At 40.6% G+C, this 24,410-nt stretch overlaps 1 protein-coding gene across 1 annotated transcript in view; it reads right to left on the minus strand.

Moving 5' to 3' along the window:
- Nucleotides 1–795: 795 nt before the first annotated feature.
- Nucleotides 796–24,410, minus strand: part of gldc (glycine dehydrogenase (decarboxylating)) — a 30,543-nt gene continuing 6,928 nt past the window's right edge. Inside the window, exons 7-25 of the mRNA XM_049578416.1 lie at nucleotides 24,013–24,209; nucleotides 23,789–23,885; nucleotides 23,455–23,560; nucleotides 22,974–23,113; nucleotides 21,148–21,228; nucleotides 20,910–21,007; nucleotides 19,968–20,052; nucleotides 19,835–19,876; nucleotides 19,482–19,624; nucleotides 18,154–18,229; nucleotides 14,093–14,218; nucleotides 8,259–8,408; nucleotides 6,372–6,484; nucleotides 6,046–6,187; nucleotides 4,046–4,157; nucleotides 3,842–3,937; nucleotides 3,291–3,463; nucleotides 3,121–3,201; nucleotides 796–2,473 (exon numbers count right to left, since the gene is read on the minus strand). Of these exons, the coding sequence (XP_049434373.1) occupies nucleotides 2,333–2,473; nucleotides 3,121–3,201; nucleotides 3,291–3,463; nucleotides 3,842–3,937; nucleotides 4,046–4,157; nucleotides 6,046–6,187; nucleotides 6,372–6,484; nucleotides 8,259–8,408; nucleotides 14,093–14,218; nucleotides 18,154–18,229; nucleotides 19,482–19,624; nucleotides 19,835–19,876; nucleotides 19,968–20,052; nucleotides 20,910–21,007; nucleotides 21,148–21,228; nucleotides 22,974–23,113; nucleotides 23,455–23,560; nucleotides 23,789–23,885; nucleotides 24,013–24,209 (2,199 nt within the window). The 3' untranslated portion in view covers nucleotides 796–2,332. The remainder of the gene's footprint in view (nucleotides 2,474–3,120; nucleotides 3,202–3,290; nucleotides 3,464–3,841; nucleotides 3,938–4,045; nucleotides 4,158–6,045; nucleotides 6,188–6,371; nucleotides 6,485–8,258; nucleotides 8,409–14,092; nucleotides 14,219–18,153; nucleotides 18,230–19,481; nucleotides 19,625–19,834; nucleotides 19,877–19,967; nucleotides 20,053–20,909; nucleotides 21,008–21,147; nucleotides 21,229–22,973; nucleotides 23,114–23,454; nucleotides 23,561–23,788; nucleotides 23,886–24,012; nucleotides 24,210–24,410) is intronic.

The following is a 24,410-nucleotide window of genomic DNA, read 5'->3' on the forward strand; positions in this document are numbered from 1 at the left end:
CATAGTATATAGCATGTCGAAAAAACTGACGTTTTTATCAGTTTTTTCGACATGCTATAGCCTACTATGACGTTTTTATCATAGTATATAGCATGTCGAAAAAACTGGTAAAAACGTCATAGTTATAGTATGTTGACAACACTGAAAAACACGTCATAGTATAGCATGTCGAAAAAACTGATAAAAATGTCATAGTATAGCATGTCGAAAAAACTGATAAAAACGTCATAGTATAGCTTGTCGAAAAAACTGATAAAAACGTCATAGTTATAGTATGTCGACAACACTGAAAAACACGTCATAGTATAGCATGTCCAAAAAAACTGTTGAAAAAATCATAGTATACCATGTTGTATAGCATGTCAAAAAAAAACTGATAAAAACGTCATCGTATAGCATGTCAAAAAGACTGATGAAAAAAATCATAGTATACCATGTTGAAAAAACTGATAAAAACGTCATACTACAGCATGTCGGAAAAAAATGATAAAAATGTTGTAGTATAGCATGTTGAACAACCTGCTAAAAAAAAAAAAAAGTCATAGTACAGCATGTCGAAAAATCTGATAAAATGTCAGTACAATATGTTGAAAAAATTCAGTATGGTCTGTTGAAAAAACTGATAAACTACATAGTATAGTATGTTGAAAAAAGTTACAGTTTGTCGAAAAAATTCAGTATAGTATGTATATTGTATTATGGTAAAAAAAAAAAAGTCAGTCAGTATAGTTTACTAAAAAAATGTCATTGAAAAGTCAGCATAGAATGTCATTTATTAAAGCGTATATTTTGTAAAATTTTCATCATATAGAACACCATAAAAAGTCATCAGATGCCAATAAAAGTCCTCATTTGGTGAGGCATCATGTTATGCATGCATTATATTTCAATAGCTTACATTTAATACATTAGTCAACTACTGTGTTACGCTGCATCTGTGCTCCTCTTAATAAGTGTCTTTGAGGTCGGGAAAGCCAGTTCATAGAAAGTTACTGGTTTCATGGCAAATAGTGGCACCTGACAAGTGTTGTGGGAATTTCATCATCAATAATAGTGCTATTAGCTAAAGTTAGAAATTTTGTTGGATAACACAACAGTTTAATGTGAAAGTGAGATGGAATACATATTGTTTTATGTGTTGATTTTTCCTGTGAGCACTCAGTCATGTGCTGGTTAATTATCTGTCATTAAAATAGAAATATCTAATGTGTGAATAAAGTAGGAAATTGTCCAATAAGTCCAATTAAATCTGGGATAGGAGACCTGATTAAGATTAGGGAATCCAGTAAACACTGATGTGTTGAAGCTTTTCCATCTTGTGTGATCCATTTAGTCAGTAGTGTTCCACAAGTCATCACTGGGTGGCAGTGTTGATTGAAATATATTTAAAACCTGCCTTCATACAAAACATGTACAAAGTTAAAGACAAAAATGTTTAATCCAGACATTTTTTTCTACACACAAAACAGTTTAGATTAGAAAATAATTAATTTAGAATTAAGACTGTACTCATCTACTTGATCAAACAAATGTCATAAAACACATTAAAACATTTTCATACAACAGGTGCATATTAACAAAAGCCTACAATAAACTACCTCCTATGTTTTGTCATAGTATTTGGAAAAAAAAAAAAAAGGAAAGTCAAGGCAACTATTTTACACAACAGAATTGAGGCACCAAGGTCATTTTATAGATGATGGGAGTCTAGAAATTAACTGTACTCAACTTAAAATACAGTATTTCAGAGGTTTGTTACGGAGCGGCCTCGGTGTCGACGGGTGCACTTATTTTGCGACTTGGAAAAGCAAAAGTTGCACCTTTGGTCCATTAGAACAGTTCAAGTGATCCCTCTAAGAAGGGTGCGATCAGCCACGGCGCCCCGTCCCAGTGTCCACCTCACAGACTTAAACACTCATTCGTATTAAGTCTGGAGCTCAGGGCTGTTACATTAGGAAATCAACGAGTGCTTGAGAGCTCTCTTGCAGCCTTCTGAGCCCCAACTTTACACACTTCTTGCCCTGCTGTAGGCGCTAAACTTTTACAGAGCACAGTACTGATTTGTTGTTCCCCAATTTGATCAAACACTTTAATACAGAGGCCAATTTTTCTGTAGACAAGTGAGCAAAAGTCTCCATTTTATAAAACTACATCTGAAAAATGACATCACACTTTTATGGTGACAAAAATGCTTCTGTCCCAGCTAACGTGATTTCACCAGGTAGTGTTTCAACCCTCCTGCTTTCACATTTCTCACTGAACAAACTGGTGTTAAAAATCTGTGAGGTTTTACAGCTCAGGCCGGACATTGTGACTAGACCACAGGGAGCACCTATGAGGAGGCTCTCTTCTCCTCGTACGGAGACTCGTACATCTCCATGGGTGGGCAGGTGCACACGAGGTGCTGGTCACCGTATATGTCATCGATCCTGGAGATGCTCGGCCAGAATTTGGTCTCAGGCCTAATGAAGGGCTGGAAAGGGAGAATAAATTCATTTAATGCGTCTGTTTTGTTTGAATATCTTTGGTATCTGAACTGTTGAAAGTAAATCTAACGATTCATTGATGATCAATATAGTTGCAGATTAATTTTCTGTGAATCAATTTAGCATTTTAGCCACCACAAAAATACATTAAAAACATTCAACAGGAACATCTTTGTCCATCTTACTCTGGATAATCTACGTACTTTTGAAATTTTAATATTTCAGTGCTGAGAGCTACATAAACAATTCTGTTTGCCTTTGCTGTACTGGGGTGGAGGCAGAAATCTCATGGTTATCTCAAGACATTTGCAAATAATACAAGTGTCTACATGGCTTCGTAACTATCGAGATAGGTGAAAAAATATTTATGACAATTAGTTTGTTAAATTTCTATAGTGTACATGACACAGATACAGTGATAGAGGCTGCTGTACGTCAACCATCAAATCAGGCATTTCTTAAAAGAAACCTTTTGGTTGTTCTCTGCACAGATAGGAGGAATTAATAGCAATTCTTACTTCTGACCACTAGAGGGTGATACAGACAACATATTCTCTATCTTAAGCACCCTTAGCGCTGCAGAAAAGTTGTAGCAGAGGGTGTGTAATGTACTCAGAGGGATGCATACACTCACCAGGGGGAAAGCAGCATGCTCCCTGGAGTAGGGTCGGTCCCAGTTGGAGGATGCGATGCAGGCCAGAGAGTGAGGAGCCATCTGCAGACACACAAGAGGAGCTTCATATCAGCTGCTGTGCTACATCTTTTCACCCCTGACAAATCAGTTAAATCCAACCAGTGGCGTACCTTGAGCGGGTTGATGCGGGAGTCCATCCGTCCCTCCTCGATGTCTGCGATCTCCTGTCGGATACCAAGCAGGGCGTCGCAGAAGCGGTCCATCTCAGCCTTGTCCTCTGACTCTGTGGGCTCAATCATGAGGGTGCCAGCCACCGGCCACGACATGGTGGGTGCATGGAAACCTGGACGCCAGCACAAAAGGAAAACAAAATCAGACACAAGTTCTGTTGGTTTTAAATGACCCAAACATTACATTGGACATGGACATTAACAAATTAATGCAATGATTCTGTGAGCTATCTTGTTGAAATGCCTCTTAGTGAGGTGCTAAAATTGAAAGTAAATTTAAACTGGGCTTTTATTGTGAGAGGTAAAAGCATATTAAAATTAAATTAAAATCAATCAATTGAATACTTCTTCGAGCTCGTTCTTCTTCTTGTTCTAGCTAATTTCTAGAACGAGACTCCAATAGTTGCTGAGTGCTTCGACCAAATACCGAAGAATATACAGCACATTTTGTATTAAAGTTAAGGAGGAATGTGTATAATAATTCAGCCTACCATAATCTTGCAGCCTCTTGGCCACGTCAACAGCCTCAATGTTCGCTGTCTTCTTGAAAGGCCTCACATCCAGAATAAACTCGTGGGCTACAAAACCTGTTCAGACCAACACATGAACAATAAAGAGAGATTTTTAAATGTAAAAGAGGCTTTTTAGAGAGCACACCAACATTGATGGAAATATAATGCTTTCACAGCTGTTACCTTTCCTGCCTCTGAAGAGGACCTTATAGTGACCTTCCAGCCTCTTGGCCATGTAGTTGGCGTTGAGGATGGCCACCTCTGTAGCGTGTCGCAGTCCTTTGGATCCCATCATCTAAACACAGAACACAGAGGTGATGTTAGCAGGAGAATTAGAAAACTTCCACACAGCATATTGATGAAAATTATAATTATTTAGAATGAACTTTCTCAAGCAGGTTGAAAATATCTAAAAAGTACGCAAGTGAAGCCAACTGGGTTTTACAGTTTTAGTCTTGAAAAATAGTGCTGACAACAAAAGAAGGCCGGCTGCTTTGATTGTCTTAAAAAAAAAAAGTTAGAAGTGTGCACATCTTGTTGCTCAGGCTTTGCTCAACACTTCTTCCTGATAAACGCCAAATAAACACATACTGAGCTACATGCAGCACCAGCCTGACTCTCCTTTAGTTTATCACAAATACACACTTCATTTCATGTGACTCTGACATGACACTCAAATGTCAGCCAGGTGACCTTAACAGCACTGACTGTGTGATAACAACATGTGAAGAAACAAAGTTTAAATGCCTGAAAACATCTAACCAGTTCATGAAATCAAAATAGAAGACTGTTTGTTTTTTAAATCACATACTTTGCACTGGTCACCACCTATGTGTCAGTATCTGGCCCAACGATGACAAAAAAAAAAAAAAAAAGTAGTTTCGTCAGTATTCATAATAGTATTTTAAACTGTCATTTCCTGGAAACAATCAAGGGGGTTAAAAAGAGTCACAGCATCATATCATGTACAAGGGTACAAAACATGCGCAGTGAAATCTGGTCTGCACTCTCTGGAAAGCTCAATAGGTGGCGCACTATCATAGAACATTGAGCTGATTGATTCGGTTTACTGATGTCTCTGCAGTCGACCTTGGGTTTTTGTGTGAAAAATAAAAGATATGTCTGAGAATTACAATTATTATTAATTAATAATTATTGAAAAGGTCATATGCTTTTATATCTAAACGCTCTATTGTATATTGGCTGCCATCCAGTTGAGTGTATCCAAAAGTTCTCTCAGGCCAACTGCACCCAAGGAGAATAAGGAGCGTAAGCCAAAAGAGCACCTGAGCGAACACCATCCCTTCACTTCTAGCGCCATCTGCAGAAACCCTCCAACATCGCAACTACAGTTAAACTGCATGTCATAACCCACAGCTCCTATAGGGTCAGAGAGCATGTCCCAGCCTTCTTTGAATAGCCTTGGAAACAATTAAAAACGATGACTCATCCTGCACACGTATTTTTATTTTGCGTCCAATGAAATGCTTTCTCAAATTGTCATGTCCCTCCCCAGTGACTACAAATTCTGCCAGTTACAGACCAGCATACGGGACCTACAAGCTAGCTCGTACTTATAGAAAATCGCCAGGTTTTTGGTTGTGACAAATCCCAAGATTGACAAAGTCATCACAAGCCACGGTGAAGGGACTGCGTCGTCATGGAAGCTTAACACCCACCCTCCCTTCTGGGGCTTTTCATTATGCTAATATGTCTCCTTGCTCCACATCTGAGCTCCTCCTGGCGAGTATGTGAGAAAGAGATTAGAGGAGGAGACATGAGGATGGAGGAGCCAAAGCTGCCAAATGAGAAATCCTAGGTTTTATAGCGTCAGTATTGAGCAACGTCAGCCACATGTGGAGGTGCAGAATTTACATGTCACACCACTTGATAAAAAAATATTTCTGTAAGAGGATACATCTGTGTTTCCTCGCTCTAAGCTCCACCAGAAGCCTCCCTCTACTCACTTGCTGTCTCATCAAAGTCAATTTAAGGGATGGCATGATGGCAGAGGGGGAATAATATCAGGGTCACGGAGGAGAGAAGTTGCAAGGAAGCATAAATTAGCATAATGAGAAGTACCCCTTGTGTCCTTCATGCTCACTGTTATCAAAGTTTGTGAAACATTTCATGCCGTCTTGTGGAGATAACAGCAAGAACATCACTGATTTATCTGTACTGACCTTGATGTAAGCCCAGGAGATTGGCAGGATGGCGCTGGAGCCCCAGGGGGCGGCGCTGATGGTGCCCAGCGAGCTGCTGGTGTTGACTGAATGCATGGGAACCACCGGGTGGCTCGGCAGGAAGGGGGCAAGGTGGGCCTTCCTGATGAAGAGCAGATCAATGTCATGAGAATAAATGTGAAATATGTTAAAAAAAAAAAAAAAAAAAGAAAAAAAAAGATGCTGTGATTGTGTGCACCTGCATACACAGAGTAAACATTTAGCACCCTGTGTTACATACTTCCAGTTAATCCAGTAAGTCTGGATGAATCTATTTTCTGACTTACACTCCAATCGGCCCCATGCCAGGTCCTCCTCCACCATGAGGGATGCAGAAGGTTTTGTGCAGGTTGAGATGAGACACGTCGGAGCCATAATCTCCAGGACGACACAGACCCACCTGGAAAACACCCCAAGGAAGGACATGAACTATTTGCCGGCCGCAGTGGCTGGAAAATGTACCTGTCAGTGTTATCATTTCTATTTTTGAACCACATTACTGAATGGGACAGGGAAAACACACATCCTACTGTACGATTACCAAAATTTGCCAGCATTTGGCTGATTGTAATTTCTCACAATATAGACTGAGAATTTGGAGAAGAGATTGCCTAACCTTGACTTCAATGACTGATGCTATATACACCTTAAATGTAATGCTACAGTTGATAGCTTTTATACAGTATAACCTTTTGCCATATTTGCTGAAACTGTCACTATATCCCGACTGTAGTACATGACACAAAGCACCGCCCACTGGCCAGCACTGTGGGGTCTAGCATATTCTAGTTTGCTCCAGCCAGTGGGCAGTGCTTGGTTTTTGCTCGACTGTTTACAACATGGCGGCAAGGTCACAAGCGTTCTCATTTCACAGCTAAACAGTAAACTAAAATATGTTTCTGAAAACATTTGAGTTGAGACATAAGCAACGCAATAACTGAGTCTTCATTCATATTTGATCAGCGCTGCCTAGTTTGATGATGTGACTGAAGTTCATGAGTCGTGTCTGACATAGCTGACAGTTGCGTCACGTTGTGTCAATCACGTTTGCACACCGAGTCTGAAACTGTCGTCCATCATAAAAATGTTCAGAAGAGGTTCGATTTCCTGCGTTTTTCACATCCGTCAGAGCCTTTAGAGACGTTTGACCAAGAATCAGTGAAGAAAATGTGGCGGTGGGACACAGCTGTAACAAGACAGAAGAATGGGGTGCACAGAATAATTTTATGACTCAATTAGCTCACGTTCAACAGGTCAGATAGTAATATTCAGGTGGATGATGATGAAGAGGAAGATGATGTGGACCACACAGAATGTGGAAACAGAGAGGGAGGACAGCTCCGCCCCTTCATGCAGCTGTGGTGTCAAATGACAGACAGGGAGGGAGTGACGACAGCAAGATAGGTAACTCCAGTGGAGAGAGGCAAAGGAGGAAATGCATGAAAAGAACGGACTCAGCATGCAAAGGCATAGGAGACTTCTCAGCTCTGACTTGTTGATTCTGTTCACGAGGGGTGGATTCTTGCAAATGCCACCAAGAGCACTATGAGGAGGCAGAGGAATGTGGTTTTGTTCACAGATTATCTGTCTCATGTACTACTGTCAGGATATAATTACAGTGTTAGCAAATATGACAAGAAGTTAACAACTACAAGCGCTATATATTATATATGATTTCTGACATGAAAGACAGTTTGGATTATTTTATTTGTTCTGGTTGTTTTGTAGCATTTTTAATTTCAAATTAACACTTATTTATATGTGAAGTCATTATTAAATGCCAATATTTTTGCACAACTCATTGTTTTAGGCCTTTGAGAAGTAATAATGTAAAACGAATGGAAAAAAAAGTAATTTTATTGAAAATCATTTTAATATTTTAATAATCTCTTAATTTGATCATGTGACAGGCTACTACCACTAAAAGAGGAGGAAGTTTGTATTATAAAAGTTGAGGGGGCAGAGTCTGTAAGTCCGTCAGGGATTGGTGGGATTGGCGTAAAAACCATCACCTGCATATTATAGAGACCAAAGGTTATCTATTTACAGCGTGATAACACACATCTATAAACCTTTATCCTATTATCACAAGTAATAGTTTACTTTCTTTTTTTACTTGCATCACAGAACAGAAACATTTTGTGGTCACATTACGCTGCCATTTCTTCTCTCACCTGGGCATTCATGTTGGCACCATCCAGGTACACCTGGCCTCCATTCTTATGAATAAGATCACATACGTCTCCGATCTGCTCCTCAAACACACCAAAGGTGGAGGGGTAGGTGATCATCATGGCTGCCAGACTCGCCTTGTGTTTGTCCACCTGGAGGAGAGGTCAGGAAACAGGACATCGACATCATTAGTACTAAAACTGTGTAATGGAGAGTTGGGGACTCATAAATTTAAGTAACGTCACATCAATGCCTCTTGGTCAAGGGCGTAGGGTTTGGTTTCAATTCTGAGGGGGACACGTGTCAAATGGAGGGTTTGCATGTCAAATATTTATTTTCCTGCATTTTTTATGCACCAATTTGTGCTTTTCCGCATCAGTGTGTGGTTTTAAATGTCATGAATTCTATCAAAAGTCCTCTGCTACTGTCATGTCCACTGCGTCCCTGCCAAATTTGAACAAACATTGACATGTACGTTCATAAAGAGCGAGAGAAGATCATAACAGTTTTGGTAAAGAAACTAAAAGTGATGTAAACTGGACTGGAGTCAGACTTGTGTCACTTGTGGCATATATGACACATTGGCCTCAGGCGTCCTCTGCCAGAACATTTTGAGCGTCATGCACCAGTTGTGCTATTTTTTGCATTAATGCAGAGTTTAAATGTCTTTAATTTTTGTTTTACTTGGGAACAAATGCACATGTTCAAATATTTGATGGGAACGTGTCCCCTGAGTCGCTCCTCAGATTTTTATACCTGTATTATTATACTACATTATCAGTAACAAATAGAGACATGTAAGTTTATGAAGAGCTGGAGAAGGTTTTAACAGTTTGCAACCATGCCTTATTTTAGTCTGGGTAAATTGACTAAAAGTGATATAAATATGACACAAACTCTGGCGCTTCGATGACTTTAGACTCGACTTGACAAAATCAGTGTTGAACACAAGTTTAATCTTAAAACTCTCACACATCTATTGTTGGTTGTACAAAATGAGTCCCTGTGATGTTCAAAACTGCCCAGGATGCACATATTATTAACCAAGCTCATAGGGTTAGTTTTAATAAATACTGGGGGTGGGCGGCACATATTAAACGGAGGGTTTGGAGGTCCTCCGCCAGCAAATTTAGAGCATCAAACACTTGATTTTTTTATGCACCAACTGTGCAGTTTTTTGCATCAGTGCACGGTTTAAATGTCTTTGATTTTGTCAAAAGTCCTGTTCATGTTTTTATTGGGGGGCAAATAGACATGTTCCAGCTATTAAGGTTGACATGTCCCCTCTGCCTCCCCCCCCCCACATTTCTACAGCTATGTTATTAATAATTAACATTAACAAATAGAGACATGTAAGTTCATAAAGAGCTGACGTTTGCAACCACGCCGTGTTTTGAAACAACCTCAAAGTCATATAAAAATAACATAAACTCCGGTGCTATATCGACCCAAATCTAATGTGTGTGTGTGTGTACACCAGAGGACTGGAGTCACATTCAATGATTGTAGACTCAACTTGACAAAATCAGTGCCGAACACAACGTGTTTTATCTTAAAACTGATGATGTGAATATGACTTTGAAAACTGCACAGGATGCACATGTTATTCACCAAGGGTGCAGGTTTGGTTTCAATACTGATTTATAGCTTCAAACACTTGATTTTTTTCATGCACCAATTGTGCAGTTTTTTGCATCAGTGCGTGGTTTAAATGTCTTTAATTTTGCAAAAATAAACCTGCACGTGTTTTAACTATTTAGGGGAATGTGTCACCACACAGAGCTCCACAGGATTGTTACAGTTTGCAAGCATGTCATATTTTAGTCTGGGTAAAGAAACTAAAAATAATACGAGAATGACATTAACTCTGGTGCTATATTGATCCCATTTTAGTGAGTGTGCACCACAGGTGTGAACTTGAGTCCCATGAAATGGACTTGGGTAACAGATTTAAAGACTTTAGACTTGATTTGGCAAAACCAAAAACAGACTTCAAACTCGGCTCAGACTTTAACACCAATGACTCGTGACTTCACTTTGACTGCAGCCTTTGGATCTGAAAATATTTGACACCTTCCCTAAAGACATGGGCGTAGATTTCAGGGGGGACACAGGGGACACGTCCCCCTCAGTATTTAGAACATGTGCATTTGTCCTCAACAATAAAAAAAAGTAGCAGAGGACTTTCATTTTGACAAAGCTAAGGACATTTACACCACAAACTGGTGCAGAAAGAATCACCAGAATGAAGGACAATGAGAGGTTGACACTCAAAGTTTTCTGGTGGATGACCTCCCAAAATCCTCCAGATGTTGAAACCAAACCTTCGCCCTTCCCCCAGCCCAAAGATTAAAAAGTTATTTAAAGAGTGCACCACGAATTGATTCATTTTCCTTCATTCCCAGCAATCAGGCTGCAGGAGAAAACCATGAACAATTAAAGTTAATTACTGAGCGGCAGTTTGACAAAATGATCCCAAAGATAATTTAGTTTCACACAAAAACCATGTGGTCGTCAACAAAATACACAGTGCAGTGTGCAAAATGTGCAGGTTGAAAATTACAAATGGAGACGCAACAACTTCCAACAAACTACAAGTTTTAAAAAGGCATTTATGATTTTTATAAGTTTAATATTTTCTTATCCTGTTTACGAGTTGTTTAGGACTCGAAACTCAAAGATTAGGACTCGGGACTTGAGTGCAAAGACTTGAGACTTGCACAGCGATGACTTGGTGCTGTTTAATGTGTTTGAACATGGTGGTCAGGTGAGTGAGACGTGTTATTGGTCTTTAAAGAGCATCAGAAGAAGAAATCTCTGTCACTATAATGAGCTCATTCTGCTGCAGGGCGTCAGGAGAAACTGCAGACACACTGCACACAGTCGGGGAGGGGGAGTGTCTTTGGAGGAGGGGGAGAAGTCAGTGCACCTGATAAAATAAGCAACTCAGACACCCCAGGCCTGTGTGTGTGTGTGTGTGTGTGTGAGTGTGTGTGTGTGTTGCTGTGCCTGCACATCAGTTTTCCATCCTGAAGGAGGTAGAAGCTGCCAGCACGCTGCTCAAAGTCTTTTTGACTTTCCTTTTTCCTTTGTGCGTCATTGAGTGTGACATGCTTTATTAAATCCTCACTTCTATTATGAGTTAAAGTTTCTTTTTTAATGATTACCAGCAAGATTTTCCTGTTTTCGACCACACTTTTTCCCCCTGTGAATCGTCTCCAAGTTAAATTTAACGTAATCTGCAGAGTCACTCAGAATCAGACACAAGGGGATCCTGTTTTAAATTGAATATGTCACCGCAGAGAGCTGCACTCAATGTCATATTAAGGTGATTCATCACACCAGTGCACATGATGGATGGACTTTTATGTGACGACCTGTCAGTGGTGCGTGCCGTGTTACAGGGCTGCAGTGTTTCTGCTCAGTTCCACGTGGATTATCAGCTCTGAGTTATCACAACCTTCAGTGTGATGTGGAGCTCGTCTCTCTGGGAGAAGTGATTCAGCCGGAGCTCCATTCATGCCGAACAGTGCCGCTGCACCACGCTTTCATTCTCCACTCGCTAACGCCAAGCCAAACAGGCAAGATAAACTCATTGGTGGAGCACCCCGCCTCGCTGCCCTCGCTCCCTCTGATTCCACAGAAAAGACCCAAAGTCAGAGAGCGGTGCATTCTGGGATAACCCCTGTGAGTCGAGTCGGCACAGGAAAAACAATGTGTTGTTCCAGTGTGAGAGTTTGGAATAAATTCCCTTCAAATATTTTTCTTGTCTCACAGCCTGCATTTTGTTATGAGAGTGTTCGGCTGCCTAAAATTTGCAACACTGGGTTAATTTCACTGGAAACCCAAATCAAAGAGTCGACCCTGAGCTGCTGGTGTTTTTATATCACTGCTCCAAGGCCGGAGGTTTTGTTTCAGCAATGGGAGGAGGGAGGGGGGGCACTTGTGGGTTTGGGGGTCCTTCACCAGCTTCAAAAATGTCATTGGTTCAAACTAAGTGAATCAGTGTTGACTCACTGGAAATTAATAGTTTTAACATGAGTTGATTCGTGGCACAGTCTTTAGATAACTTTTTGATCTTTGGGCTCGGGGGAAGGGCGTAGGTTTGGTTTGGGGGTCGTCCACTGGAAAATTTTGAGCTTCAAAATCTTAATTTTCTGCATTCTGGTGAATGCACCAATTTATGCTTTTTCTGTATTAACTTATGGTGTAAGTGTCTTTAGTTTTGTCAGAATAAAAGTTCTCCGCTACTTTCATGTTTTTATTGTTGAGGACAAATGCACATGTTCTAAATACTGAGGGGGACGTGTCCCCTGTGTCCCCCCTGAAATCTATGCCTATGCTCTTGGTGATTTATTATTTTTACTTGACTTCAACACTACCATGATCTTTTATAAACTCTCATTGTAAGAGCCACTTAAACAAAAATTTTATTTGGTAAAAATGTCTGTGTTGATATGAAATATCATCTAGGCTCTGCTATTGTTTAAGTTTGCAAAACCGTTTCTTTGTATTTTGAATAGTGTACAGTAGTGGACTATACTAAGGTCATGTTTATATTTACTTCATTTATGTGTTAGAATACAGGCACAAGCTATTTACACCAGGTATGGTGCTGTGAGGCAGTTTAGTGCGCATGACAAAAGGACACATAATACGATGAGAATATATAGAGATAGGTTACCGAGTCGGTAGTGGACTGTACTTGTTGTAATTTTGGAAGGATTTGACCTGCCGTTTTGTTTCTTTTTTGTGTTCAATAAACCTTGTTCAACTTTTTCCCTGCCTCATGTGAGTACTGTGGACCTTCAGAAAAGGTACAGAAACATGTCAAAACCAAGACACCTGACAGACTAAGCGGCCTGGGATCTTTGGTATGTTGAAACGGTGACTATACTCAGTGATCTGCAGAGAAGGTGAGCACTCCGACATTAAAGACTGAATAACCTTAACTGAATTTAAAATTTTGGCCATGCACCAACAGTGCGACAGGCAATCCACACTGCTTTACAAAAAAAAAATAAATAAAAGTTGATATTTCATCTTGTATATCAGTACCCATAAAAGTGGTAGTCCAGCAATTTAGGACTGCACTATTCAAGTTAAGTCAGAGAGCTCATAAAATGCTTTTTTTTTTTTTTTTAATTATGGTCAAAATCTATGGAGCAGTGGCTGAGTTATCCTCACTTTTAGTCATTAGTGAGTGTCAAGCTCCAAAAGCACTGGATCCTTCAAGTAATATAACGCAACTCAATAGTGTCTGAAAGTGCCAGCATCTTTTTAACAGTGCCCTTATCTTATCTGAGACTAAAAAACTAAACTAAAAAAAGTTGCTGGTGCTCAGAAAAAAAACACTTTGTGATCTTTGAGCACCAACGTTCATTGTTCCTAATGAGGAGAGAGCATAGAGAAGAAGTGCCTCACCTAGTGTCTCTGTTCAGAGTGCTCCGACAATGCTAGTTGAAAATCTTTGAACTTTTCAGAAACTAGCACAACAAAGACAGAAAAGCCTGTTTGTGGGAGCAGATCGGCCGAACACTGACTGTTGCTGGTGGGTGTTGTGCTTTCATCACCGTACACACTGTAATCTTGTTGTTAACTGTGTATTCAGCTCCCCGTTAATGTAGCATTAGCTAACGTTAAATACAAGATGTTGTTGCGATAGAAACAAATTCCACGCTTAACACGTCAATACAAAGAGCACTAAGAGCGCTCTTCTCTGCCAAACAAAAACGCTATGTAGACACAGGCCCTTATACAGCTGCTCTCTCTCCTTGTAACATGTAGATTGAACATCATTTGTGAAACAAGTGGAATGCAACAGTGCGGTTCTCACCAGCGCCTTGAGGTGTGGTAGGTCGATGTTGCCGTCTTTGTCCACTTCCACCACCTGAACCTTCATGCCGGCCATCTGAGCGCTCGCTGGGTTGGTGCCGTGTGCTGACTTGGGGATCAGACAGACCTGGAGGTGAAAGAGAAAATATCAGTGCAGTAGGAGAGAGTTGCGGCCTGGATGAAAATCATGCAAAACAACATTTTGACAAAAGTCCTCTCTATTATATTAAGATAACCATTCAGGCTCTGAGTGCAGGGTGACCACTTATTTTCCAAAAACATCCTCATATTAAGGTGACAAAAATGAGAATCAAAGTCTGGTTTATTACCAAGTATGTTTTTACATACAAGGAGTTTGCTTTGATGCATTTGTGTATAACAGTAAACATATTAAGAGGTGAACTTTATTATGATTCATCTCCTTGAGTTAGCTTTGTTTGCTTTAATGCTGCTTTGTTGAGGAAGGAGTACTAAAGAACTTCATGGACACTTTAAAGCTGAAACATAATTAGTTACCTCAAAAAAAGCTAACAAGAAGTGGCTTGGTGTTCAGAAATATTAGATACTGTTGTTATACTGTAAAACAAATAAAAAATATTTACTTTATACTCAAAGAGAAGTGCATCGAGGGTTTCTGTGAGGGGATATGCAATAACTTTCTATCTGGCCGACACCCAGCACTAGCACTAATGTCTAACCTGTGTAACAGGTCACTAATTGATTTTATCCCTTATTAGGGCGACACTTCTGACATTATGCAACTTGCACAAGAAAAACTGGGGCACTTAGACCTGTGGGTTGGGTAACACTGACAAATGACTGACTGAGAAATCACTGCAGAGCATGTCACACCAGTGACTTGCAGTTCTCAAAGTCTTAAAACCTCCAAATATGGAATCTTGGAAGCAGGTAGCCTATAGTGGGATCACAGCGTTTTCAGCCCCTTTGTTTGCACAAACGGTTGTCAGTTTGGACCTTGACTGTTTCAAGAGATCAGGCCACTATCTAAGATGTACGAACGAGGGAGCCATTAAAAAACGAAGGCCAATTTAAAGTACAGGAAAAATACTTAAGTCAGCCAGTCTTTAATCTGAAGGGGCGTCTTATCTGGCTTTGTCCTCGAGCTGCTTCCAATCAGCACACCAGGACACTGAAGGAATTTCTTACTAGAATACCTGAAATATGTTAATCTGTGATGTCAAAGTGACCTGTTGTAACCCAGGAACAATAAAACTGTAAGGAAATCTAAAGCTGATAGGGCTACGGCTGTGGCACTGTGGCTTATGTCCTCATGTTTTTCATGAACCTCAGTCAGCATAATCAAAGGAACTTCTGGTCATAAATCATTCTTGGATATCAGCAATATTACAGTGGTCACAATAATCAAACCTCAACGAATAGCAATACAAGTATTGCTTCATTGCTTTTAGAAGCACTTTTAATCTTCAAGAAAAACAGGAGAGATTTAAAGTTTTATTTTGAGTAAAGTTTATACAGCAGCTGAGGCTTCATACATTTCATTTCTCATGAGTTTCAGGAGCCCCAGGTTTACATGCTTTGGCTCCTTTGGTTTGGGAAATGTGCTTACTCACTTTCTTGATAAGAGATTGATACCACTCTCATGTCTGTGTATCAAATGTGATGCTGCAGCCAGCAGATAGTTAGCTTATCTCATTGGCTCTGTTCAAAGGTAACAAAATCCACCTTCCAGCACCTCTAAAGCTCACTAATTAACTTTTCTCGCATTTGTTTGTACAGTAAGGAATGACAGGTTGTGTTTTTAACAGTGAGTTATGGGTGAGATCTGACCTGCTGCTGACTGTATTTTCATATTTAATGCACAGACATAAGAGTGGTGTCTATCTTCTCATCAACCCTCCTCTGCAAGGAAGCAAATCAGCATGTTACCCAATATGATTCTTTTTAGTGGACTGTTCTATAAATTGCTGTGGAACACTGCATATAGATCCGATCTGTAAAATCCCTTTGTGTCTTTGGCTTGTTGGGAAGATAATCGGAAGACTGCAGCTTAACCAATCAGTTCAATTTGTGTTGGGCAACAGAATTAGCTGAAATGTTAAAGGAATACTTCAACCACAAAGTGATAATTTGTATATAATTATTCACCTTGTGTTCCCTTGAATATGCAAAGAAGACATTGTTTTTTCTCAGATGTCTCGACAGTGAACGAAGAATCCAAAAACTGAGAAAAGTTTTGATGAATTGAAGTAAAGGGGGGGGGGCAGTGTTTAATAACTATATTGGGTGCAGTGGTTAGCAGTGTTGCCTTATAGCAAGAGGGTTCCTGGTTCCAGTTAACCTGGTTTTCTCCAGGTACTCCGGCTTCCTCCCACAGTCCAAAGACATGCAGGTTAACTGGTGACTCTAAATTGGTCGTAGGTGTGAATGTGAGTGTGAACGGTTGTCTGTCTCTATGTGTCAGCCCTGTGATAGTCCACATCTCGCCCGATGTCAGCTGGGATAGGCTCCAGCCTCGCGCGACCCCTAACAGGATAAGCGGTTATGGAAAATGAATGAATGAAAACTATATCAAAACATTCGTTTACAAACTCTCACACAACTCATGCAGTATAATCCAAGTCTCTGTGCATGACCATATGCATGCATATCAGCTCCACTTAAGCGGACTTGAAATGCATGTGTGCTCAGACACACTACTCGGTCATGCATGAGACTGTCTGTACTGACGTGTTTTAACTCATAATGTTTTAGCAAGAATCAGAGCATGTGAGCGGAGCAGAGCTGAGCAGGGAGCGGAAGAATTTTGTGTTGAGCGAGGAGCGGCTATTTTTTTTAAAAAGGTGGAGCGGAGCCTTATCTCTCACTCCAATTTCGCTCCGGTCACTCATGCCCCACCCAGAATGCATCTTTGCACCTGCGCACACCCACACTATTTTCTTTCAAAACTATGGAGTTTACCGTGTACTTCAGAAAAGCAACCGAGAAGTCATACAAGTGTACCATTCCTGTAAAACTAACTGATGGTGATAATGTGGAACAAGAAAAAGAGCTACCAAGCTCATGTTTTATTTGTGAATAGAAGATTACAGGTTAGGGTAGTACTATGCAGTTTTTTTTGAGCGGAGTGGTGAGTGAGTGGAGCAGGATAAAATTTATGATGGAGTGGACTGGAGCGGAGCGAAGAATGCGCAGAACCAAGCGGAGCGGAAGAGCAGCGCCAAGTGACAGGTCTGCGAGCGAGGAGTGGAAATTTTCACCCAGTCCGCTCCGCTCACATGCTCTGGCAAGAATGCATGTGTTTGGGAAGTACTGATCATTGATTGAATAAATGAGACTTGGATTTTACTGCATAAGATGTGAGAGTTTAGAAACAGATGCTTGGATTTAGTTTTGCTGTTGTTAAAGGCCGTCCCCAATGACCGGAATTCATGATGAATGTTCGCCTTTTTGGATTCTCCGTTCACTGTTACCTTTCCGGTGAACAAACAACAACAGAGAAATTATTGACGAAAAAGGGCGTCAGCATTTAACAACAGCAAAACTATGTCAAAACATGTTTACAAACTCTAACCAGAGTCCTGCAGTTCAATCCAATTGGTATGCTCCATACTCCCAAAACACATGCATTTTTGCTAATGCACGAACGTTTGACCTCTGCTCTTGTGTTCCTTTGAGCAGATTTCAAACAAACAGGCTTATTCAGGCATGCTACTTGTCCTTGTGTGACACTGTTTATGAAAAGTGTTTTAAATAGTAAGGTTTTAGTGAAAATGCATGTGTTTGGGAAGTACTGAGCATACCGATTGGAGGACAGGAGTCATGTGAGTGTTTGTAAACGGATGATTTGCTGTTGACCCCTTTTAGTCCAATTCATCAAGGATTTTCTCTGTTTTTGGATTCTTCTTTCACCGTGGAGGCATGCAAGAAAACGTTTTCTTCATCAAAAGTCACTGATGTCCAAACGATTATTTAGTGGTTGAAGTATTCCTATTAGTGTAATTAAAACCTATCAACTTCCACATGACATTAATTCACACTGACTTTCGGTATGACTGCAGCCAAGTTAGGCAGCACACTTACACTTCTCGAGCTCTCTCCCTTTGAGTTCAGGTAGGCTTTTATGGCAGCCAGGCCAGCATATTCTCCCTGAGCACCACTGGAAGACAAACACACAATAGTCATGTACAACACACACACACATGCAGACACACATACACACACACACACACCCTCACCTAAGCACAGTTCAAAGACCAGTCTGCAGGCATTACCAAAAGGGGAGCGACAGATGGGATGAAAAGCAGGCTGCATGATAACTCTGCAGGCCAATGTTTGATGGTGAGCGTTTCATAAACCCTCTGCTGCTGATAAAGTGGTGATAGACAGCAGAGGCGGGTGTGTGCATGCTTTATCAGCTGAAACGTGAAATACGAAGCATTCACTTCCTAAGATTTGACTACTGGATACTGACTGAAGTCTGAAATCAGCTACAAAGTCCCAGACAACACAGGGAATGTCCTCGTTTTTCACTTCATAAATAAAGGTCTCATTTCCGCTTTTCTCCCCTCAGAGTTGTGATAACTGCTCAAGCTAAGCACACATGCATAATTATAGAGGTTAAGACCACTTTTTTTTTGGAAAGAAGGATAACAGGATGTTAAAATAATGAGTACATGGTGACAAATCTGTAAATCATTATAACCTTACACATGTTTTTTTTAGAGCCAGAACAGTGGACATCTGCAAATTGAATCCATCAAAAATAGTCTAAATAGTCTTATCAGGGGTTAAATTTATTTACAGAAGGGGAAAATTTACATGTTTAACCTCATGTTTTTGGCAGGAAATGCCTTAAAATTTTGTTAAAAATCTTTTGTATGGGTGGCACGGTGGTGTGGAGGTTAGCACTCTCGCCTCACAGCAAGAGGGTTGCCGGTTCGATCCCGGGCGTGGGAGCCCTTCTGTGTGGAGTTTGCATGTTCTCCCCGTGTCAGCGTGGGTTCTCTCCAGGCACTCCGGCTTCCTCCCACAGTCCAAAGACATGCAGATTGGGGACTAGGTTAATTGATAACTCTAAATTGTCCGTAGGTGTGAATGTGAGCGTGAATGGTTGTCTGTCTCTATGTGTCAGCCCTGCGATAGTCTGGCGACCTGTCCAGGGTGTACCCTGCCTCTCGCCCGATGTCAGCTGGGATAGGCTCCAGCCCCCCCGCGACCCTCAAGAGGATGAAGCGGTTAGAAGATGAATGAATGAATGAATCTTTTGTATGCTAAAAGGCTTCTTGAGGTAAAATTTCAAAATAAGCATCACTTTATTTTTGTGAACTAAGAAACCAATGAGTTGGTGTTATGACCACCTGGATGCTGGTATATGGAGATTTGTGCCTCGACAGAAAGGTGGGTGTTACCTGTTTGGCTGGAAGGAGATGCTGTCATAGCCCGTCACCTCACAGAGGTCCCTCTCCAGCTGTCTGAAGAGCTTTTGGTAGCCGTCAGCCTGGTCCAGAGGCACGAAGGGGTGGATGTTGGCAAACTCCCTCCAGGTGATTGGCTGCAGAAGAAAGGATAGCGGTTAGTGGGAAAGAATCCAACCTTTCCAAAACTACTTCCTGTTAAGCTTGAAGGTTCACTTTTTTTCCACAAAAGACTTTAAAGTGTCAGATTTATTATGATGGATTTAATGTACAAAGTCTCCAGTAAGACGTTCACGTTAGTTCTGAATATGTCTATTTGTTCTAAAGATGTGGCTTGAGTTACTAACCATGAGCTCTGAAGAGCTGTTGAGCTTCATGGTGCAGGAGCCCTAAAGAAGAAAACAACATTTACCATCACATAAGAAGCAATGTGCATTTAGACTGTTTGCAAATCTGAATTTGACTCCTGATAGTACTAACCAGTGGTATCATGCTGTGCACCAGGGAGATGTCTTTGTTCTCCAGGCGCTTCATGTATCGCACAATGTTGGTCTCAGAGTGATAACTGAAGGTCAACCAGAGAGGCAACAGCAGGATTAACCGAGGGCACGTTGATCCCAATACACAAATACAAAGTTATTAAGTAGTCTGCTTACTAAGTGTATTAGTTCAAAGTCTGACTAAGCAATTTTCAAGCATGTCACAATCATTATGTCAAAGAATAAATGGAGGACTTAAGACGTTGGAAGCCCTGGTACCAGACTGTCTTTATGGTACTAATAAAGATAATATGCTCCACTTTTGGCAGCCAACAGAGATGCCTGTGTTGCTACAAAGGCGCACACTGTCCAAACCCATGTCTGCTGCAGAACTGGCTTGTTACACATTAAATTACTGAGGAACAGCACATCCTTTTAAAATAACAAATTAGGCCAGATTTTGAAGTACTGCCAGTGACCATGAGGCCCAACACCAGCTGCATGTTTCTTAAGGGCAACATGGGTCAATTACATGACTGTTGTTTGAAAATTATTATAGTTTTTGGATAGTAAATGTTCAGTATGAAATCATTATATGAAAATAACAGAGTACACAAAATGCTCTGAAGCAAATCAGCCTGTTTCTCATGCAACAACCAAAAGAGATTTAACACCAGCAGCAAGTGCAGCAGGGCTTCATACCAGAAAACTGGTACTGAAAAGTCTCAGTGCCACGTTGTTGTCTGCTGTGTAATGTGATACAACAACAGTGTCGTGTGCAGCTGTGTTTGATGCCAGGCAATCAACATGGAAAATCAGACTGTAATATTTGTGGCCTAAGGTGTCATAAAGTAATAAGAGCAAAGTGTTTGTTCAGTTTGTTATCCTTGGTTTCGTGATAGACTGTGTGCCATAAGGTTGCAACTGAACTGAGAGTACAAACCTGTTAAAGACCTGGTGTGTGAGGTACTTGCTCGTCCTCTTGAAAGGACTTCCCATGATCCCCTTAACCCGCTCTCCCATCTTTTCAGCAATCAGCTCCTGAAAATTTCACATTTCAAAATTAAACATCTCAGCTACTTCTATAAAGTAACAATCACCATGCAACCCTGAAGCAAAGGCGCAAATTAAATTTAAATGTGAATGACAACAGATAAATGAGTAAAAAATGATCAACGTACAGCTGAAGATTCGCAGCCAAAGACCCAAAGCAGGTCGTCCAAGTCCCTCTCAGTCACCGTCTCATCCAGAGAGACACCCAACTGTTGGCAGAGAGAAGGAGAGGGTAACTATTAAAAACTCTTTTTAACAACAGCAAGACTCTGGCATGAAAGTCTCTGTCTTAAATGGTATGTTAATCTGGCGATGTGCATCATTTCAGATTGACTAAAGTCGGCAAGTACAGTATAACAGCTTGAAGGAGACATCATAGAGAAATGGGACTGGCTACTCGTGGATTATTAATTGTAAGATTGTCTAATCAAGTAGGTCCTCTAAATGAATATCTGAAGAGCTCTGAAAATATTGTTAATATGAGACCAAAACAGTTATTATAGTTTGTATTTTTCCTAGGTTTTTTGTCTTTATTTCAATTTTTGTTTTGTTTTGATTTCAGCTTAGTTTTAGTTTCCAGAGTGAGTTTGCTTGTTTCAGTTTACTTTTTATTGTTTAAAAATGTTTCCTTTTAGTTTAGTTTTTCTTAGTTTCATTATTAGTTTTAGTGGGGTTTTTTTTATAATATAGGGAGTTTTTGTCAGGGACAGAATTAAGATGCTCGGAATAGGTATTACAATACAAACACAACACTTTAAGGCAGCTGTCTCACAGTTATGTAGACATTAGGATTGCCTCCTAATAGTCAACCAAACGTTAATCAACCAGAAAGGTCATAAGACAGCAATATTTTATTGGTCACCATGTGAGAATTTAATTTGATAGGACAGACAAAGAGAGATGCCACGCTGAGCAGTCAGACAGGAGTCATGTTACAAACCAGTCACAGTCGACAGATATCTTTCCCTTCTTCTGTAAATATTTAGTCTGATAAATACGGAAAAAATTGATCATGTTAGTACAGGGCTACCCAGAGCTTTACATCACTCTGGTGGCACAAAAAAAGGCACAAGAATAGCACCTAATCCCAACCTTTTTTCCCAGGCAGTTAAAGACGCGGCATGTGTACGGCCCCTAATTTCCAGGGCTGGTACCTGCAGTTATTCCACAGGCTAGTTAATAACATGTCGGGCAGGAAATCCAAAGTGTGGGATCATTTTGAGAAGGTGAAGGACGAACCCAAGGTGATATGTAAACTCATCTTCATTGGTCGACTACAAACATGACGTATCATCTGAAACATGGAAGTAGCTACATGCCCATTAGCCCACAGCGTCATTAACAGGTGGCTCGCTCAGTGTGTGACGTGCACTTGGAGATAAAATATAGGCCTATATTAATGAAGCTTCATTAGTACGGTTTTGTATTTCTCTGTAATGTAGCACAGTGTTAACAATGTTACTGATACTATTCTTTCTCAGACCTTCAACTCAAACCATTGTGTTGCCCCACGCAAAATACATCATTTAATAATTGAACTAATATCGTAAACATGCGGGGGACTAGTCGACTAATGGCCCTAAATGACGACTATTGGTCGACCAGGAAAATTCTTAGACGAGGGCAGCCCTTATAAACATCTCAGTCTCAATTAACATATGTACCATTGCCTCCTCATGCTTACTGAGTTGACATCTCCTGTTTATTTTTATCTTATTTTCAATTATTCTTAATTTGTTGATTTTCTGGTGGTTTGGATTGTGTCATCACGTTGTACTTTATGGTCCTGCTTCATTTGATTGTACCTCTTTGTAGCACTATGCTGCAGGGCTACTGCTACAGCAAAGTATTGTTTCTAAAAAACTGTTCCACCCCGATGATTATGATGCTTTTTGTTTGTGAAACAGTTGGTAAATCTGCGGTGCAGTATTTTCCAAAAGCATAATGTTCTCACCACTCCCTCGGTGTAGACTCTCAGGTTTATCTGCCTCTGGGCAGCTCTCTCAAAGATGTCTTTGGCTGCTACGCTGCAGTTGATCTTTAGAGTGTCGAAGAACATCTCACTGTGCAGCCGGTGCCCTGCTCTCTTCAGACCTGAAACACAGTGAATAGTTGCATACAGAACTGAATAAATGTGTGTTTATCTTTTCATGGAGGGTGGAGGTGGATAAGAAAATGGAAAGATTTTTTTTGGCGCATTTTGCTCATTTTGCATGAGGTTGCAATGCTGTAATATTGTTTTTTTTGTCCAGTCATTCATTGTATCATTTCTCTATAATGTGTCAGATTTACTCATCGAAGGTTGGCTAAACTTGAAATGACACATGTGCTGCCAATAAATGTTACAAATAGTGAAAGATTACTACACCGAGAAAATTATGCCGATGCTGCATCAATGAAAGCTCAATTTCGAGCTCAAAATATAACAAACTTACCTTCAGCAAGGATCAGAGCAGCATTGTGTGTCCTCTCAGCGATGTGTTTGAGTCCCTGAGGACCATGATACAGTGCGAACATAGCAGCCATGTTGGCCAGCAGAGCCTGAGAGTCAGAGGTTGAAAAACAGGGATGAAAATGAGAAAATTAACAAAGTTAACTAGAAGACAAAAAATTAAAAGTCTTCAAATTCGGCTCGCTGACTGACAGCAACTCCAAATACATAAAAACACACTCTCCCATAATGGTGGTTACAAATATGCTACTCCTTATTTCTCTTTGGTTGTATTTGTGGAAATGATAAAAATCTACAAAATGTAAGCCTGGTCGTACCTGTGCAGTGCAGATGTTGCTGGTTGCCTTGTCTCTGCGAATGTGCTGCTCTCTGGTCTGCAGAGCAAGCCGATACACCTCCTTACCAGCCGCGTCCCTGAAATATAAATGTTTCCAAATGACACTTTTGAGTTTCTGCCACTGGTTGTAATATGAACCCCCATCCTCTTCTAAAGTGTATACTGAACTTCCCTCCAAGTTATTCTGACTGATGAGTGTCTCACCTGGTGACTCCAACCATTCTGCCAGGCATCATCCGGATCAGGTTGTCTTTCACAGCAAAGAAGGCAGCGTGGGGACCACCGTAGCAGAGAGGAACCCCAAATCTCTGGGAACTGCCCAGAGCGATATCTACGCCAAACTCGCCAGGAGGACGCAGCACACAAAGGGCCAACAGATCTGTGGCACAGCATGCCAGGGCCTAGACAGGGAAAGAACCGAGTCAATGGATGAAGTTCATCGTCATTCATAAAAATGACAAATATTCTGACTAATCTGCAGCAGCTAGTTTGTACCTTATCACACATATACATCAGAAATGAGCAGTTCCTGTAAAATAATGGTCCAACCATATCTTGATAGAGGTTTACGCACATCCCACCCCTCCATTAAATCTGCACAA

The sequence above is a fragment of the Epinephelus fuscoguttatus genome, linkage group LG6 (genome assembly GCF_011397635.1).
Source record: "Epinephelus fuscoguttatus linkage group LG6, E.fuscoguttatus.final_Chr_v1".
Lineage (NCBI taxonomy): Eukaryota > Metazoa > Chordata > Actinopteri > Perciformes > Serranidae > Epinephelus > Epinephelus fuscoguttatus.